The sequence below is a fragment of the Dunckerocampus dactyliophorus genome, chromosome 4, assembly GCF_027744805.1.
Source record: "Dunckerocampus dactyliophorus isolate RoL2022-P2 chromosome 4, RoL_Ddac_1.1, whole genome shotgun sequence".
In the NCBI taxonomy this organism is placed as follows: Eukaryota; Metazoa; Chordata; class Actinopteri; order Syngnathiformes; family Syngnathidae; genus Dunckerocampus; species Dunckerocampus dactyliophorus.
The window spans coordinates 12764343-12780511 of NC_072822.1; the positions used below are offsets into that span (position 1 = coordinate 12764343).

General features: G+C 41.6%; 1 protein-coding gene across 4 annotated transcripts in view; it reads left to right on the forward strand.

The window, feature by feature from the left end:
- Positions 1 to 269: 269 nt before the first annotated feature.
- fam172a (family with sequence similarity 172 member A) overlaps positions 270 to 16169 on the forward strand; it is a 190853-nt gene continuing 174953 nt past the window's right edge. For 2 of the 4 annotated variants that reach the window (XM_054772503.1, XM_054772501.1), the window contains exons 1-4: positions 270 to 322; positions 846 to 987; positions 1569 to 1670; positions 11770 to 11870. In XM_054772503.1, the coding sequence (XP_054628478.1) occupies positions 879 to 987; positions 1569 to 1670; positions 11770 to 11870 (312 nt within the window). In that variant the 5' untranslated portion in view covers positions 270 to 322; positions 846 to 878. Of the gene's footprint in view, positions 323 to 845; positions 995 to 1568; positions 1671 to 11769; positions 11871 to 16169 lie in introns of all 4 variants that reach the window. The other 2 variants (XM_054772504.1, XM_054772500.1) reach the window with 2 other exon arrangements.

Consider the following 16169-nt stretch of genomic DNA (forward strand, 5'->3'; position numbering starts at 1 on the left):
CACCTGTGTCAAGTGTACATTCACTAAATTAGAACTCAATCTGTGTTCAGGGATAAGAATATACCATTCAGTATTTTAAAACACTATAACAAATGTGGATATGGTACGTACAACTTTTAAACAACGTCAGGGCCTTCAATGCAGAGAGTACTGTATATCGCAGCAGCGGTCGCAGCTATGTTAGTGTCCCTTTAAGAAAAAAAAAACAACTTCCATCCGTTGCCCGGGTAACCCGGAAGCCGCTCGACCCAGCCTCAGAGTACTTCCTGTTTCAAAGATGCTATCCAGGAAGCAGCTTGCAAGTGGACTGTTCTGAAGGCGTGTGAGTCAAACTAAAAACAACGTGTTGTTTTTATTGTCTTCTGTGCATGTACTGGCTCTGTGTTGCCTTTTAAAAGAATGTCAAGCAAAAGCACGACTTTGTTACTCACTTCGCTCGCAGTGGTTCCCATGTGGGGGCTGCACACACTCTTTTGAAGTTAGAAATATTGTACGTTTAAGAGCATAACAAAGACTGTAGTCGCTGTATGCAGCCTGTAGGAGATAATTACTGCATTAGTAAGTATGCTACAGTATGTGCACATGGAACGCATCTGTTAGCATCAGTTTTTAAAATATATAGTTATAAATAGCAGTTATAAATAGCAGTGAATTGTTCTCTACATTGGCTAGCTATCACGGTCACAGTTGTGGACTGATAGAGAAACATATTTGATAGATGCTGCCAATCATTCCAATTTAAAACAAATATGGAGCAGGATTCATTAGTAAGGTGTCCACTCTTGTTAACAATCCAAAAACAATTTAGTAATGGCTTTCTCCCTTTTCATTCTCACTTGTCACAGGAAACCCTTCTGTGATTTTTGGGATCGGATCCGATGCTCATCCCTCAGCTTAGTGCTGCTGAATCAGCTCTGTGCATACTGTTGATCGGCATGGCCCAGGTGGGCGGCCAGGAGGATGGGGAGAAAACCACAGCACTCAAGGGTGAATAGTTAGGTTCTGTTATTAAACCATATCATGATACATGTTGTTATCACGTCTGTAAAATGCATTCAACAGCCACACAATTAGGCACACCTGCACAAGGAAATGAGAACTACTGTAAAATCCTCATTAAAAATGGTTATACACCATCAGGTAGGTATTACAGAATCAGTGTTTATCTCATGGAGATGCAGTTCTAAACCATCGCAAACTACAACAGCATTAACAAACCTATCTGAGTTGATACCTCTCTGGCAGGACTTTACAGGCTGTGTTGCCTGCGCTATTATTTCTCTGACAAATAACCCCCTTGTGGTGCTATTATTGATGCTTGACTCCAATAAATCAGATTAAAATTAAAATTTCTCACACAGCTCCAAAAACATCTGCCGTAACTTGAGGGTGTTTAGCTGAATCATCATGCTATTTGGTACACACCTTCAGAGGACTGACAAGCACATCTCTGCTTGTTGTTCCGCCTTTACAATTTGTGATTGAGATTGAGGCAAGACAATCTAACATGATATTCTATGAAAATAAAGAGGTTTCACCTTCTCATCCCTCCCTGTCTTTCTTCCCAGATTTGCTGTCAAGAATAGACTTAGATGAACTCATGAAGAAAGATGAACCCCCTTTCACATTCCCCAAAACCCTGGAGGAGTTTGAATATGCCTTTAATGAGCGTAAGTACTCATCAACAAAATTCACTTTTGCAGGAGCGTAGCAAAATATATCGTTAATGTAATTCCACTATGCAAGGAGGATACGGGTGGTTCTTTGGTTAGGTACAAGTTCCGTTCCTAGACTGTGATGATGAAAGTCGGATCTAATACCTAAATTAACTCCAAAGTCACTCACACTGTACACAGAACACATGAAGGACATATAAAATACAGTAATAAAATATTACATAACATGACTCTTCAACACCACCAAGCAATGTTGGAAAGGCGTTGGACTTCAAGATTCAAGAGTTTTATTGTCATGTGCATAGTAAAACAGCAGTTATACTATGCAAGGAAATTCTTATTCTGTTCATTCTCCCAAGAAAAGAAAGAAAACACAAGAAAGAATAAGAACATAAGAAACATATGTACCAATAAATTAAGCAACAACAACAGAAGAGACATTAATACAGATAAATAATTCAAATAAATGAATAAATAAATAAGTAAATAAAAAAAAAGTGCTATGAGTGTGTGCGTGTGTTGCGTGCGGCGTGTGTGAGTGCTTCGTTGAGAAGCCTGATGGCCTGTGGGTAAAAGCTGTTTGCCAGCCTTGTGGTCCTGGACTTCAAACTCCTGTAGCGTCTGCCTGACGGTAGGAGTGTGAATAATGAGTTTTGTTGATGTGTGCTGTCCTTGATGAGGTTGTGTGTTCTTCGTAGGACTCTAGTTTTATAAATGTCTTGCAGTGAGGGAAGGGCTGCCCCAACAATGTTCTGTGAGGTCTTGATCACCCGCTGGAGTGCCTTCCTATCACGTGTTGTACAGTTACCGTACCAAACAGTGATGGAGGCTGTAAGGACACTTTCCATAGTGCACCTGTAGAAGCAACTCAGGATTGTGGTGGACATGCCAAATTTCCTCAGTTCTCAGGAAGTACAGTCTCCTTTGGGATTTCTTCATAATTTGTTGGGTGTTGTGAGACCAGGTTAGGTCCTCGCTGATGTGTGTGCCAAGGGACTTGAAGGTTTTCACCCTCTCCACCTCAGTCTCATCAATAAACAGGGGTCTATGCGGCTCCTTTTCCCTTGTTCTTGGGTCGATGATCATCTCTTTAGTCTTATCTGTATTGAGAAGGAGAAGGAGAATTGAGAAGGAGATTGTTATCACGACACCAAGCTATGGTCGATCAAAGATGGCGCCCTCCGTGGCAGACGTCTCTGTGACACTCTCCCGTGTCCCAACACCCAACAAATTATGAAGAAGTCCCAAAGGAGACTGTACTTCCTGAGAAGACTGAGGAAATTTGGCATGTCCACCACAATCCTGAGTTGCTTCTACAGATGCACTATCGAAAGTGTCCTTACAGCCTCCATCACTGTTTGGTACGGTAACTGTACAACACGTGACAGGAAGGCACTCCAGCGGGTGATCAAGACCTCACAGAACATTGTTGGGGCAGCCCTCCCCTCACTGCAAGACATTTATAAAACTAGAGTCCTACGCAGAACACACAACCTCATCAAGGACAGCACACATCCACAACACTCATTATTCACACTCCTATCATCAGGCAGACGCTACAGGAGTTTGAAGTCCAGGACCACAAGGCTGGCAAACAGCTTTTACCCACAGGCCATCAGGCTCCTCAACGAAGCACTCGCACACGCCGCACGCACACACTCATAGCACTTTATTTATTTATTTATTTATTTATATTATTTGCTTGTATTAATGTCTCTTCTGTTGTTGTTGCTTAATTTATTGGTATATATGTTTATGTGTTTATGTTTCTTATGTTCTTATTCTTTCATTTGTTTTATTTCTTTTCTTGGGAGAATGAACAGAATAAGATTTTCATTGCATGGTATAACTGCTGTTTTACTATGCACATGACAATAAAACTCTCTTGTATCTTGTATCTTGTATCTATGAGGTCCGCCACCTCTCTTCTGTATGATGTTTCAGCACCACCAGTGATCAGTCCGATGACTGTAGTGTCATCCGCAAATTTAATGATGCTGGTGTTGTTCTGGGAGGCCATGCAATCGTAGGTGAAGAGCGTGTAGAGGAGTGGACTCAGCACACACCCCTGTGGGGTCCCAGTGCTCACAATTCTTGAGCTGGATGTGCGATTGTGGACTCTGACTGACTGGGGTCTGCCTGTTAGAAAGTTAAACACCCAGTTACAGAGGGAGGGTGACAGGCCAAGTGTGAGGAGCTTATTTGTGAGTTTGTGGGGGCTGATTGTGTTAAAAGCAGAGCTATAGTCTATAAATAGAATTCTGACATATGTGTCCTGGCCCTGTAGGTGAGAAAGGGCTGTGTGGATGGCAGTGTTGACTGCATCATCCGTGGACCGGTTCTGGTGATATGCAAACTGTAGAGGGTCCACAGTTGCCGGGATGCTCTTTTTGATGTGGGTCATGACTATTCTTTCAAAGCACTTCATAACAATAGGAGTGAGTGCTATAGGGCGATTTAAGCAGGTCACGTTGCTCTTCTTGGGTACGGGCACTATGGTGGTGGACTTAAAGCAGGTCGGTACAGATGCTTGTGCAAGCGACAGGTTAAATATGTCAGCAAGCACATCAGCTAGCTCTGATGAGCAAACCCGAAGCGCACGTCCTGAGATGTTGTCTGGGCCTGCTGCTTTTCGTGGGTTTGTTTTGTTTAGAACCCTGCGCACATCAGCTGATGTCACCATGAGAGGTGAGTCCTGTGTGCTCCCCAAGTCCAGCCACCCTCTCTGCTCATCAGGAGTTTGGGTGTCAAAGCGGGCATAGAACTCATTCAGCTCATCTGGAAGTGTGGTTTGGCTGGACGTGGCTACGCTACTCCGCTGTCGATAGTCTGTGATGTGCTGGAGCCCCACCCACATGCGCAGAGGGTCTGAGGTGGAATAGTAGCCCTCCAGCTTCTGTCTATACTGCCTCTTGGCCTCTCGTATGGACCTCCTCAGGTCATATCTGGCCTTTTTGTAGTCCTCAGCGGTGCCCATGACAAATGCAGTCGAACGAGCACGTAGCTTTACCCTTACATCACAGTTCATTCACTGTTTTTGGTTAGGGTATTTTCTGTAATACTTGGTGGTGGTAACAGTCTCTATGCATGTGCTAATGTAGCCAGTAACAGCAGAAGCATATTCATCCAAATCAACAGTACCGTCTTCCCGCCCCGCAGCAGTTTTAAACACATCCCAGTTTGTGCAGCCAAAGCAGTCCTGAAGTACTTGATCAGTTTCTTCATTCCACACTTTAACAGCTGTACTTACAGGGGGAGCTTGTTTAAGAAGTTGTCTGTATGTTGGATAAAGGAATATAGAGATGTGGTCAGCCTTTCCAAAGTGGGGTTTTGGAACAGCCTTCAAAGCACCTTTCATGTTGCTGTAGACTTGGTCCAGGATGTTATTTTCCCTTGTGGGAAAGCTTACATGCTGGTAATATTTGGGGAGAACAGTCCTGAGGTTACAGTGGTTGAAATCGCCAGATATAATGAATACAGCGTCTGGGTGTTTGGTCTCGTGTTTATCAATGATGTCATGCAGGAGGCCTAGTGCGTTGGCGGTGTTATCTCGTGGTGGAATGTAAACAGCAGTTAAGTACACAGCGCTAAACTCACGGGGCAAATAAAAAGGTCTGCATTTCAACATCAGCAGCTCAATGTCCTGCTTCAGCAACAGTTTGGCGGATAGTCCAGCTTCGTGTCGGCCCGTGTTCACAAAACTGTCCTGTGTGAAGTGCCGTTGACAGATGAGCATATCTTTCTCTTGCTGGCCGGGAATCAGCAACTCCAGCCACTTCTGCCTGATTTGCCTCTTTAGCCACACCCGAACAAACATTTCCAGGGAACCATATATGCTAATACGGTGAACAGAGCAGAGCTAAGCAGAGCAGGGGGAGGGCAGGCCGACAGCGTTTGCCTGGGCATGCCCATATAAGGAAGTACGGGTTGCATTGACGTCAGTGGAACTCGGCGTTAAAAAAACTCTGTAAAACACAACGTGCAGAGCCGTCCAAAACTGCTTTCAGGTCTCACTTACAAATGCGCAAACCTCATTATCTGACGGGTTGGCATTGTTTAACATGGGAATAGAACATTGTGACAACATTTACAGGTCAGAAAAGAGGAGACGCGTAATAGGTCCCCTTTAAATGAAATAGTCTTTAAAAAAGACAGAACCTGTTTCAGCTGTTTGGATCGGGCATGCAGCCAATGTTGATTTCTCCACTAAGCATCTGACAACAAAAACGTTCTGCCACCAGATGAGTTTGCCTCACTGCCTTGGGAGACATAATGGAGGTTAAAGTTAAATAGTTAACTAAAAAGAACAACAGCGAGGTTGTCCTTCCTCTTCCTATGAGTGTAGCGATGCGACTGTGTTACTCTGCCAGTCCGCCAATGTGTTAATCCACCAACATACTAATCCGCCATTTGCCCGTAACTACACTCAACAAAAATATAAACGCAACAATTTTGTTTTTGCTCCCATTTTTCATGAGCTGAACTCAAACATTTAAAACTTTTCCTCTGTCCACAAAAGGCAGATCTCTCTCAAATAGTGTTCACAAATCTGTCTAAATATGTTAGTGAGCAGTCATCATTCATGATCCATAATCTATCCACCTCACAGGTGTGGCCATTAGGATGCAGATGAGACTGCATGATTATTGCACAGGTGTGCCTGAGGTTGGCCACAATAAAAGGCTACTCCAAAATGTGCAGTTTAATTGTCGGGGGTGGTCCGAAAACCAGTCACTATCTGGTGTGACCACCATTTGCCACCTCAAATACTGCATCAAAGACCGTACACGCCAATCCAGAGCGTTTGTTCTTTGATCTTTTTGTTCACTATTCATCATTTATTTAAGTACAGTTCCTCGCTCCGTTGCGGGTCGAACATCGCTTCCACACTCTATCACAGTTTTTCAAAAATTAATGAATTAATGAATGACTGCTGTTTTGTGTTGACTACGGCCCATTGTTAGTCCAAAAATGCATATTTAAGCAAATGTTATGTATTTTTGGCCTAAATTAAGCATTTTCAAGCATTCATTTCCTGAAGGAACTAAAATACAAATACAGTTTAAGATGAATTGTAGTCGACACTGGCCACTAGGTGTCACTAGTAACATGCACCAGACTTGAACATAATAATAATAATAATTAACGTAATGGGGGACTGTTGTGGCCCTACTCCAGCTAAAACTCAACTCTGAATCCCCAATGTCACTTCCTGTTCATGTGTCCAGAAGACATTTATTCAAACATACACGCACACGAGTCTTATTAATGTCTTAAATGCCGTATTTTCTCTGATTATATCTACTATATTGGGTAATATGAGTGTAAAGGTGACTATAGGGGTGTTATTTCATGTCAAGAGGGCTCTAATAATGGTAAAAAAATGTATTTACAAAGTCCTAAACAGCTTCTTTATAGTTCTAACTACAAAAAGAATGTGTTTATTAATATCGAATACTACTTTGCGGAAATTCACTTATCGTGGTCGGGTCTGGAACCAATTAACGATAATAAACGAAGGACTGCTGTAACCAGGAAACGCTGAAGCTTGGAAAACTGTAATCCGAAGACCACCTGTATTATGCTTTCATGACTGTGATTTTATTGAATTACACTAGGTTTACGCCAAAAAGAAAAGAATGAGCACAAAAACAAATAATATTATAATATGTATATATATATATATATACTAAAACACTGAACTCTGAACAGTGGTGGGTAAGGATTGACACAGGGGGACTCATTTTCATCCTTAAATATGCTATGAGTGATAATGTGTTGTTTTAATATGATTTTCTGACACTGCTTTGTATGAATGAAGTTACACTTTTATTTTAAATGCATATTTTTATATTTGTATAACTGATCGGTTAGCATATTGCGCATGCACTGTTGATAACTACGAGTTCCAGAATGCACCGCAAAAGCTGGTGGAAAGTTTGTTCTAATAGATGCATGCTATGTGGCACAATAAGCAAACAATTCATTTAACACCACAAATATGCTTTTCATACATGTGCTAAATGAGACCTGTTGATGTATATACAGTTTATCTAAAAGTCTCTTTGGAATTCACCTGCTTTGCAAACCAGGTGGAAAAAGGCATGGTGAAAGTGGAGGGGTGTTTCTAGCTTTTAGCATTCCCCTGTAGTGTTTCCCTCCCTCTGTTCTCTGTCAGTATCTCTGCTGGCTGTCTGGCTGGCTGGATGTGGGACATGTTATGTACTCTACGGCCCGTCAGAAACCTACTCAGCCTTGCACTCCGTCTGCCGGAGCATTTACATAATCCAACTGTGCCTATAAGAACAGATATGGAGAGAAACATACCTATCCGATACTATGCCACCACTTTATGCCTGCCAACATCATAGCCTTCCCGAGGGCCCTTTGAAATTTGTTTTATTTTTTCCCAAATTACGTTTATTTATTTTTCCAAATTGTTTTTTCCATTGTAATTTTTTGCAATTTTGTTTTTTACATTTTACACTTATTTTACCACCATACACTGTGTGCTTTTTGAGTTAGCGAATAAAATGTCACTTAATTAAATGCAAAAGTCCTTACATATATTGATGCAATACATCAGTGGACAAAATGTGATGCAGCTTTACTTTTCTCATAGGTTGTCAGCCTCTGCACACGTTGCTACAAAATTCTCAACAAATTGTAATGCCCGTGTTTGTAGTTAAGTTTGTAGTTAGTTTGTAGTTAAGTTTGTTATTAATGTAAGCTATTTTTTATGACACGCATATTTTATTAGCACAATTAGACAGTATGTAGCGCACAGCACCCTTATTTTGAAGGACAGAAGTGTTGAGAATGACTCTTGACGGTTGAGTTATTTCACTCAAAACTAGCATGACGTTAGCGGGCATCCTAAAATGATCGGTTACATTAGCAAGCGGTAAAACACAATACGGTGTAAACACACTTATGCAGCCAGAGTCTCACACACACACTGCCGCATTCGCATGCTCTGCTAAACTAAACTAACCCAGCTAGTTTCCCTTAACGCTCCGTAAAACAGGAGTTTCAGCGTTTTCTTTTTGCTAACTTTCACCTGTGTTTCAGGTGGCCGTTTCGACATGTTCAGAGTAGTGTTTGGAAGAACTTTCCGCCACGTTTGAGCAGTCGGCTGGGGAAATATTTCCCCACACAAACATTTCCTTCTCCTCAACATGTCAGCATTTCATTCAAATTAAATCAATTTTCCGCAAGATTCTGCGTTTAAAAGTAAATTCCATTTTTATTGGCCAATTCCATCAGTTGGAAATCACAGGGCCCTAGTTCCGTCATGTCCCAGCTGGGTGCCCCATGAAGCGATGACTACAATGAGAGCCTCTTTTCTTCACTTTTCTACGTCAACTGCCCTTCCTTATTGCATCATTCCGCACACACACACACACACACACACACGCATGCAGATCTCTATCCAGCTGTGTATCTTGTCCGCTTCTGCTGAAGCCCATTTTTGAAGGGGAGGATTTCTGTTAAAGCCACCTTGCCCCCGAGGCGGTGTCTCCGAAATGTCTTCCTTACAGTTACTGTGGCTCTCATGCATTTTCACAGTTACAGCAGGGCTACCGTGGCTGGAGACAGGTGGAACAAAAATGTTAATTTGAGCATGTAATGATATGAATGCAGACAAGACTGTGTACAATAGTTTGCAGGTGTCTTAATCACTAAAGATGATGGCTTCATTTCACTAGCCCTCCGGTTTTTCCATTACTGGAAATCCAAGGTTATGTACACCTAATTAAGCGGCCAAATTGAGAACAGAATGCTAATTATGACAGAAAAAGAAGAGAAAAGTTGAGAAAACGGTATTCCTCAGAGAGGATGGGTTGGGGGGAGGCAGCGGAGCTGTTCATGCCCTCACACACACACACACACACACACACGCACACACACAGACATAGACACACTTTTAGTCAAACGCACACACCTTTCTCATTGTAGGATTTCATTATAGCTCCTTGTGCTTCTCTTAGGCGATGGTGTTTAGATCCTCTCTCCTCCGTGAATGCATAATTGATTTTCTTCAAGGTACTTTAGTGCACATTACCTTTATCCTAACTTCTCACCCCTCCCCTCTTCCTCACAGGCACAAGTCTGTTTTTAATGCAACATGATGACAAACCAAGATTAGGATTAGGTGTTGTTTAACAACTCACTTATAAAGCAGGTGCTATGAGACTCGCATTGCATTTGCACAGTAAGGTTTTTCACGCTAAGAATGGTGGCAATTTAGCAGCCGATGAGGAATAGCTTGCATATTTGTTTTTGATGATAAAGTATGACGGCCCCCTGGCTAGTTGGGTTGCATAGGCATACTTTTTAGTGGTTTAGCTTGTACAACTTTTGCAGTCATAAAGGTCAAAATTTAATTTAGCGCTGCTTAGTCTTTTATTGTGTTGCAGTGTCAGCCGAAGGATCGATGGCCTCGTTGCTGAGGTATAAAACCTGGGATTCCATAGCTACAGTATACTAGGGCAATTATTCGCAAAAGAAATCTCATAAGAGGCATTTCTACCGTCTTATTCTTTTATTTTAAATGAAATATGGATATCCTTAAAGTCTCCCAAATAGATACTGTATGATACTTACCTCACTGGTCATCCTAATTGTGTTACCCATTGGGAGCAGTTTATTTGCACACAATTTTGACTAGATTTCATGGGCATAATGTGCGTTTCAAACAATTTGTATTGTGAAATAGTGGCCTCTGCTATAATAGACGCCGTGCCTCAAATAATTGTTGGTTGGGATTTTTACTTGATGCAAAAACACCTGTCCTGACCTATATGTATGATACTATCAGCAGTTCATGAAGTACATACTGGAGGAAATGAACATAGTTTGTATTTTTGCAGGGCTGTCAAAGTTAACGCTTTAATTAACAAATAACGCGCCCACGTCCTTTTTGACCATCGGCCCACACCGTAGTTTGAGCAAACGGAAATGGCTCTCTCGACAAGATCAAAGTTATTTGTACCTACTATCGCTGTGAGTTGAGTTGACACGGAGTAGGCCTACGTCGACTCTCAAATGCCAGAAGAGAAAAGGTACTGGAGCACTGCAGGTATTTTTTATTATAATTTCTACAGTGGTACCTTGTGTGAGTGTCTTTTAGAGCCGTCTCTCGGCTGATTATTGGCTTTGAACTGTTGCTTTGAGCTGAACTTGGGTTATGAGCTGTTAGTTACCGGCAAGCATACCCAAGCACAATTATTTTGGAGGCTTGTATCAGTGTGACAAAGGCAGAAGTGAGCGAACACACACACTGCGCTCAATGAGATGTCCATTTCTTTGGGAATTTCTTAGTGTTATTATTATTATTTATTAGTGATTTTTTAACATTTGTGCTTCAACTGCTGTGTTTGTCAAAGATGACAGAATAAGTTGCATGTTTAAACATCCGCGGTGTCATAATTCCACATCGTTGAAGTCTCCAGACTAAGGAGAGTGTGATAAAGTGTGCGTAAAAGAGTGTTTTGTGTCTGTATGTCTCTGTGTTTGGAAGTGAAGTATAAGTTATAGCCTGACTATGGGCGTAGTCCTAGTTCTGTAAACTACTGACTGTTCTTCAGCACTCTATTTTTTGTAAGTTGTCAATATTTATTTTTCCAGCACCCTGTTTTTGTTTCACTTAGTTGGTGGGCCTTTTTTGCAGACTTTTATTTGTAACGTTAGTCACAAATATATGTTATGAGATTCCTTGCTTGAAGAGGATGATATGTGAGTGATGGACAGTTTACCTTGCTACTACTTGTTGTGCATTTTGTTTTTTTGTTTTTCATTGAGGTCTATTTTGAGCTGAGCTGTTAAAAAAAACAGCAAAAATTAGCATAAAGCATATTATCCAGTTTCATCTTGACAGGTGTATTAAAAACTTTTAAATGATCTTATAAAGGTACACTTATTATAGATAAAAACCTCTTTCTGTCTTTGATTGTGATTAATTATGAGTTAACTACGGACAGAATGTGGTTAATCATGCTTCAACATTTTAATCGATTCCCAGCTGTAACGTTTTGTCATGCATGCTTCTGTACACAAAATGCCCACTTTCATTCTCTGTGTCTTCCCACAGATGGACAGCTCAGGCACATAAAGACAGGAGAACCTTTTATCTTCAATGCAAGAGAAGATCTCCACCGCTGGAACCAGAAACGTTATGAAGCTCTCGGAGAGGTAAGCAAAATAATAGGGGTCCTAGAATCGATGCCAGGTCACATATGTAGGTTTGACAACATTATAACAACTAGAAAATGCTTGTTTGGGCTGGCATGTGCTGTGGTCAGAACAAAACTTTTTCTAAAAGCTGTGCGTCCAAGGCATTTTCTTTGTCTTCTTCCTCAGTTTGGTGAGTCTCAAGTAGCATCCATCCATTTTCTACGCTGCTTATCCTCATTAGGGTCGCGGTGATATGCTGGAGCCTATCCCAGCTGACTTCGGGCGAGAGCGGGGTACACCCTGGACAGGTCACCAGCTAATTGCAGGGGACCTATAGACAATCATTCACACTCAAATTCTGAGAACATGTAAACTCCACACAGAGATGCCCAAGCCCTTCCCAATCTCCTGACTGTGTGGCCAACATGCTAACCACACGGCCACCGTGCGGCCAGCAAGTAGCATATCATGATTAATCACATGACACCAACATAGTGCTACTTTTCTCCACAGAGTTTAGCAAATTTTGAGTAGATCCCAATTGGACCAGGTTGGATGATTTATAGTGCGAGTCGAGCTCACAGGTACAAGCGGCCAAAACGAGTTTTCTCCGTAGGGTGGCTGGGCTCTCCCTTAGAGATAGCGTGAGAAACACTGTCATCTGTGAGAAACTCTGAGTAGAATTGCTGCTCCTGCGCACTGAGAGGAGCCAGATGACGTGGCTCTGGTGTCTGGTCAGGATGCCTCCCCCGGCGTCTCCCTGGATAGGCGGTCACGTCCAACTGGTAAGAGGCCTCGGAGAAGACCCAGGACACAAAGGAGAGACTATGCATCAATATTACCATATCACAGCCCTTAAGTTTTCTATTGTGTGCTGATTGGTGACCACAGCAAGACCAGTCATTGTGACTCAGAGGCTCTACCCAAACGTTCCCCAACAACATTCTGGATACAACCACATGGCACTGCATTCAGATAATGAGCAAATATTGTTTTGTAGTATTGTTTTTTCTTTTATTTGAATCCCTCCATGCCACTTTTAATTGTGTGTGCATTCTTTGAAGTTCAAAGCAAAGTGATCGAGGCTTTTGTGGGATCACCAGGCTGTTTTTATCATTTCAAACACAGGTAGAAAGTGGCTCCTTTGAGAGTCAGCCTTCTGTGAGGGCTTCTCCGCATCCTTTTTGCCTGCTAATGCTCGGAGCATCTAAAAGGGTTGCAGATACAAATAAATGGCAACGGGCTAGCTGAGGTTTACAAATACAATATGCGTCTAAATGTGACAAATTCGAGCATCCATGGGTGGCCACACATTTGGAGGCATAACAAGTAATCATCAAGCTGTATGTATGCAAATGTTTGTTCATTACATGATTAAAACATTGACAGAAGCATCAGAGGGGAAAAAATGAATAGTGTTGAATTGAGCTTTTGTAATAAATAGAATATACATCCACTGCAGGAAACTGAGAAGATGGGGACACCACCTGAATGAAAAAGCAGTATTATCTGTCTCTTAAGGCCATCAAATAAATATATCCAATAAATGAATGCTATTTCTCTTTGTATGTCAAATGTAATCTTTGTTTGTTTTAAAGACGAAGGGACACAGTATGTGTTGGGGTGTATTCAGTCTGTCAGTGGTCTATCTTATCTTAGTATCAGCAACGTTCTTCTAGCGTGAGCAGGTAGACCATGGCATCACTGAACCTAATGTAGAAACTGAGTGAACAGATTGAAACATAGCTAACTTGTGTCAGCGTTGTGTCATCTGATATGTATATGCAGTTACCTTGGCTCGATGCTCCCTCTGACTCACTTGCCAACTGGAGCTGGGGGGAGCGCACTGCATTGTGCCTCTCTCCCTGTGTTGTTATTTCTCTTCTAAATGTGAGACATATGGTTGGTCCGACATCCCTTCCTCCACACCTCTGTCCATCTTTCTTCCACTCTTTCTTTCACCATCTTTATGTCTTCATGGTGGTGATGTGTCTGGGGGACCCTGACTGTATTGTCAGATGCATCACAGCACCAGATGTCCAATTTGCACTTCAACCTTGTCTGAATGGAGGGTCTCATAGCAAGATGGGAGAGTGTGGATGGTGATGTGATGTCCTCCAAATGAAAGGCATTGTATTGAATGTGCACTATGTTTGTAATCCACAGAAACTATTTTCAACAATCCGTGCATGTTGTGCACATGGTGGGATGTGAGGACTATAGGTGGCAATATTCAATTTGGAGACTTTTCTTGGGCACATACACTCAACACCAGCTACTAAATCAAGTATACAGTCATCCCTCGCCACATCGATGTCCGAATTTCATGGCTTCACTCTATTACGGATTTTCAAAATAAATGAATCAATTATCACTGTTTTGTGGTTGACTATGGCCTATTATCACTGAAAAATATGCATTTTGAATCAAAATTTGGTGTGGATAGCACCGTCTTTGGTGGAGAGTGCCAGTGATTTGTATGAGTTGTGGCTGACAGCAGCTCCTGTGTGAATGTTCACCGCATGTGTTCTCCACTTGTTGAGAAAGTGATTGAAGTGCATCGTGAGTCTCTTTATAACAACAAACAACGGTAATTACAGTGGTATTCTACACTGGTCACTAGTATCAGTAACGTTACATTAATGAGACAATAGCCACTGCTGGAAGTACGCTGTCAATGCTAAAGATGTGAGTCTACAGCATGTTATGTCTTATCTATGTCAAGATGTCTTATTTCTATTATTATGTCTACTATATGGGTAATATGAGTGGAGAAGTGATTATAGGGGTGTTATTTATTGTCTAGAGGGAATTAATAATGCTAAAAACTGTATTTAAAAGGTCACATACAGGTTTGCTATGCTCTAACTGCAAAAATATTAAATGTCTAAATAAGGAATACTACTTAGCGAAAATTCACTTATCACAGTCGGGTCTGGAACTAATTAACCAGGATAAATGAGGGAAAGTTTAAATGACACTGTCCGACAGTTATTTAAATAACTATGTTTAACTTTCTACCTTTGCTATTTAGTTTGCTATCTGTTTGAATGTGGCTTTATTGAGAAATGTCATAGCTCTTAATTTTACCATGACCTTATAATTGAGCATTCACATTATTGACACCTCTGATGGTATCTTTATAAACAGTATTATTATTGTTGTAAAGTCAGAAATCATTCAGCTCTTGTACTGGATATAGGGATCAATATCAGTAGAGCGATATTAAAAATAAGATTTTGCTTCATATTGGTATCAGTTTTGCTGCCGATAATGATATTGGTGCATGAGCGATGATGTCGTACTCAGCAACATGCTTGCTCGCTCAGTGTATCCCTATCACTTAGCCAACTTCCTGCTCAGCTGAGTTGCCTGTTACACCCGTCTGTAACTCCTACAATGCATTACCCTAACACAGCATCTTTATATCACAGAGGCATCTGTGTTTTGACAGTTGTCAAAATTTTTTAGCAGGAAAATCTAACTACCTCCAAGCCTCCTTGTGATTTTTGGTAAATGAATCAAATTTCATGTCTACCCTTTCTTCCTCTTTCTAAATGAGCTCATTTACTGTTGCATTCCTCGGTGTCCTTGCTACATTTCAATATTTGGCAGTAGCAAAAAAGGACATCTGTGGTTGTCTGCCTATGGTTAAGTAGGACAAATAGTGATTCTGTAAAAGCACAATTTAACCTTTCAGCCTATGCTAGCAACGACATAGAGGGTCTTATTATCCTATTATCTGCTGTATGCTAGTTAACCTTAGTTTGTATGTCTTTAGTGCATTTTTCATCACAACAGACACACGACTGCTTTTATGCAGTGCGAGGTGTGTGAGCGTCATTGCTTGTTGCGTCGGGGTCACCTCCGCCCGTGTTGGTGTCAGTCATAGTCGTAATTCCTGCGATTCGGTGATGAATGTCTCTGATGGAACACAAGCACAGGGCCTGGCCCAGATGGAGCTCTATTAAGCTGTTAATAAACGAGGATTCTTCTGCCTGCATCTGTGGCATGGAAGGCACTTACAAATTTGCAAACACACACATACGCATGCACATACATGCACACACACTCACAGAGCCAAAATATTATAATGAAGTAAAGCAAGCCAGATGGCTGAATTAGAAAGCAGTCTCGTTTTCTCTTTATCTCTTCCTCGCTCTCGTTTTCTCTCTACCCATCTCTTCCACACTCTGCTGTCTCGCTCTTATCCTTCAACATCCTTCCCCCACCCTGTGTTTCCACATAATGGATCATAGGTGTTGTCATAGGTGACCACCTGGCTCAGGTTTAAGAATCCTTAAGCACAATGCTGAG